The following is a 2500-nucleotide window of genomic DNA, read 5'->3' as shown; positions in this document are numbered from 1 at the left end:
CTGTATATGTAGATAGACAGACAGACAGACGGACACTGTAGACTAATAGACAGACAGACAGATTGATGCTGTCTATAGAAAGACAGACAGACAGATAGATACTGTAGACAGATAAAATACAGAAAGACAGACAGCCAGATGGATAGAGAGCGAGATAGACACTGTAGACAAATAGGTAGATAGATAGATAGATACATAGATAGACAGACAGACAGACAGATACTGTAGACAAATAGACAGACAGACAGACAGATAGAGAGAGAGATAGACACTGTAGACAAATAGACAGACAAACAGACAGACAAGCAGACATATTGTATATGTAGACAGACAGACAGATCCTGTAGACAAATAGACAGATGGACAGACAGACAGATAGATAGACAGACAGACATAAGATAGATAGACAGACAGACAGACAGATAAATAGACACTGTAGACTAAACAGATAAATAGACAGACAGACAGACGGAGATAGAGAGATAGACAGACAGACTGACAGATAGATGCTGTCTATAGAAAGACAGATAGACAATATATAGACAGACAGACAGGTAGATAGACAGACAGACAGACAGAGAGAGAGAGACAGATAAACAGACAGACAGACCGACAGATAGATGCTGTCTATAGAAAGACAGATAGACAATATATAGAAAGACAGACAGGTAGATAGACAGACAGACAGAGAGAGAGAGAGACAGATATATAGATAGACAGCCAGGCAGACAGACAGATGGATAGACAGAAAGACAGACAGGCAGAAAGATAGACAGACAGATACTGTAGGTAGACAGAAAGACAGACAGATAGAGAGAAAGATACAGAGATAGACAGACAGACAGACATATACTGTAGGTAGATAGAAAGACAGACAGAAAGAGAAAGATATAGAGATAGACAGACATACAGATATATACTGTCTATAGAAAGACAGACAATATATAGACAGACAGACGGACAGACAGGTAGATAGACAGACAGACAGACAGACAGACACAGTAGACAAACAGACAGATATATATATATATATATATATATATATTAGTTACTGGTAAATACAGAAAAATCACAAGTTTGTGATAAAAAAAAAAAAAAGTGAGTATTTGTGCGAAAAAGTGGAAAACCTTTATTCTGAAGTCAGGCAGCTATGCAATCGCCCTAAAACATTCGTACAAGCCAGGTAAGGCAAGCACAGAAAAACCAGTCATATGCTCTCAAACACCGAGAGCTAGTTAAGGAAGACGAGGGGGGTGGCAGTGGGGCAGAAGGGCACTAGATAAAGCAGCACACTGCAGTGTGGTTAAACCATAAAGCTCCTCTCGAGAGAACTTCATGAGTGAAGCAAAGTGGGAGGCCCAGAAGGATCTAGTTCCTTATTCCCAAAAGGTCGTCCTGATAGTTTAAACATACCCATTAAAATCCTCAGTAGGAACAAAGTTTTGGGGGAAACCACAAGCTTTCTTGGCCACATCCAGAACTGACTGGGGCTTGGTTTTAATTGAGACGGGACGTATAAAGTCTCATGGTAAAACCCCCTTGTCCACGGTTCTTGCTTCAGAGCCTTAATTACATCTTTCAGCCGTGGCCATTTATTTCACTTGGCACAGTGAAAACAAAAGGATGTTATAGAAGACTCCTGTGCGTATGCCACGAAAGTTCAAGTTCATATTGCGAAGATTCTGGTGGTTTTCAAGTTTCAGAATGGGTCGCTGGTGCCTTGTAATGACTGGACTATTCTTGGCGCATACATTAGTGCTGGATTTGGTCTGATAAAGATTCATTTCGTCTCATCTTTTTTTTCCAACAGAACTGAAAATACTCTCGTTGACTTCATAATGACGTTTGACAGGTCAAAGCTACACTCGGTTTCGGCTCTCTAGTTTCTCTTGTGGCATATTTACATGTCTCCCTGTGAATTGAGGAAAGTATTTGGAGCTAGCATGACAATGGAAAGTCAGATGAGATGTCAAGACTATTAACAAGGAGACGAAACTGAGTCTGATCCTCTGACAGGAGTAGTTTTAACATTGTATTCTGATAAAACTGAACCCAACAAAACCACATTTTCCAGCGCTGTCTAAATATCAGGTGCTACTGTGTTTTTGCAAGTACAATACATTTGTTTAAACACCTTGTTTAAGTCAATGAAATTGGAACTGGGGTGAAAAGCACCTGCTAATAGTGCCGCTTATTTCCTTTAATCGGGCACTCGCAAAACATCTACAATAATATACTGAAATATCTGCAAATATATGTTGCTTGGAAAGATTTTAAGTCAATATACACCAACTTTTGAATGGACTTTGCTAAAAAGCCAAACATGGGAGTGGGCGGTCCCTGCAGAGCTCTTTTTGCGTGCTTGTTGGCCGTAATTCTCTGATTGGTGGATCCTTCTCTGTAGGATCATGGGTAGTGTAGTTCTTCACCAGGAATTCTGCTGTTCAACACAATTTCTCTCCTACTCACCTCCAGCCTCTCCTGTTTGACATCATCCACC

The 2500-nt window shown here is 40.3% G+C and overlaps 1 protein-coding gene across 4 annotated transcripts in view; it reads right to left on the bottom strand.

Annotated features, from left to right (window-relative positions):
- The window catches only part of LOC127455228 (transcription initiation protein SPT3 homolog), a 160565-nt gene that overhangs the window by 38320 nt on the left and 119745 nt on the right, over positions 1-2500 (bottom strand). For all 4 annotated transcript variants that reach the window (XM_051722934.1, XM_051722933.1, XM_051722935.1 and 1 more), the window contains exon 6: positions 2470-2500. This exon is cut by the window's right edge and continues 100 nt beyond it. In XM_051722934.1, coding sequence (XP_051578894.1) covers positions 2470-2500 — 31 coding nt within the window. The remainder of the gene's footprint in view (positions 1-2469) is intronic.

Source organism: Myxocyprinus asiaticus, chromosome 17 (genome assembly GCF_019703515.2).
Source record: "Myxocyprinus asiaticus isolate MX2 ecotype Aquarium Trade chromosome 17, UBuf_Myxa_2, whole genome shotgun sequence".
NCBI classification, from domain to species: domain Eukaryota; kingdom Metazoa; phylum Chordata; class Actinopteri; order Cypriniformes; family Catostomidae; genus Myxocyprinus; species Myxocyprinus asiaticus.
This window is presented reverse-complemented; position numbering and strand designations above follow the sequence as displayed.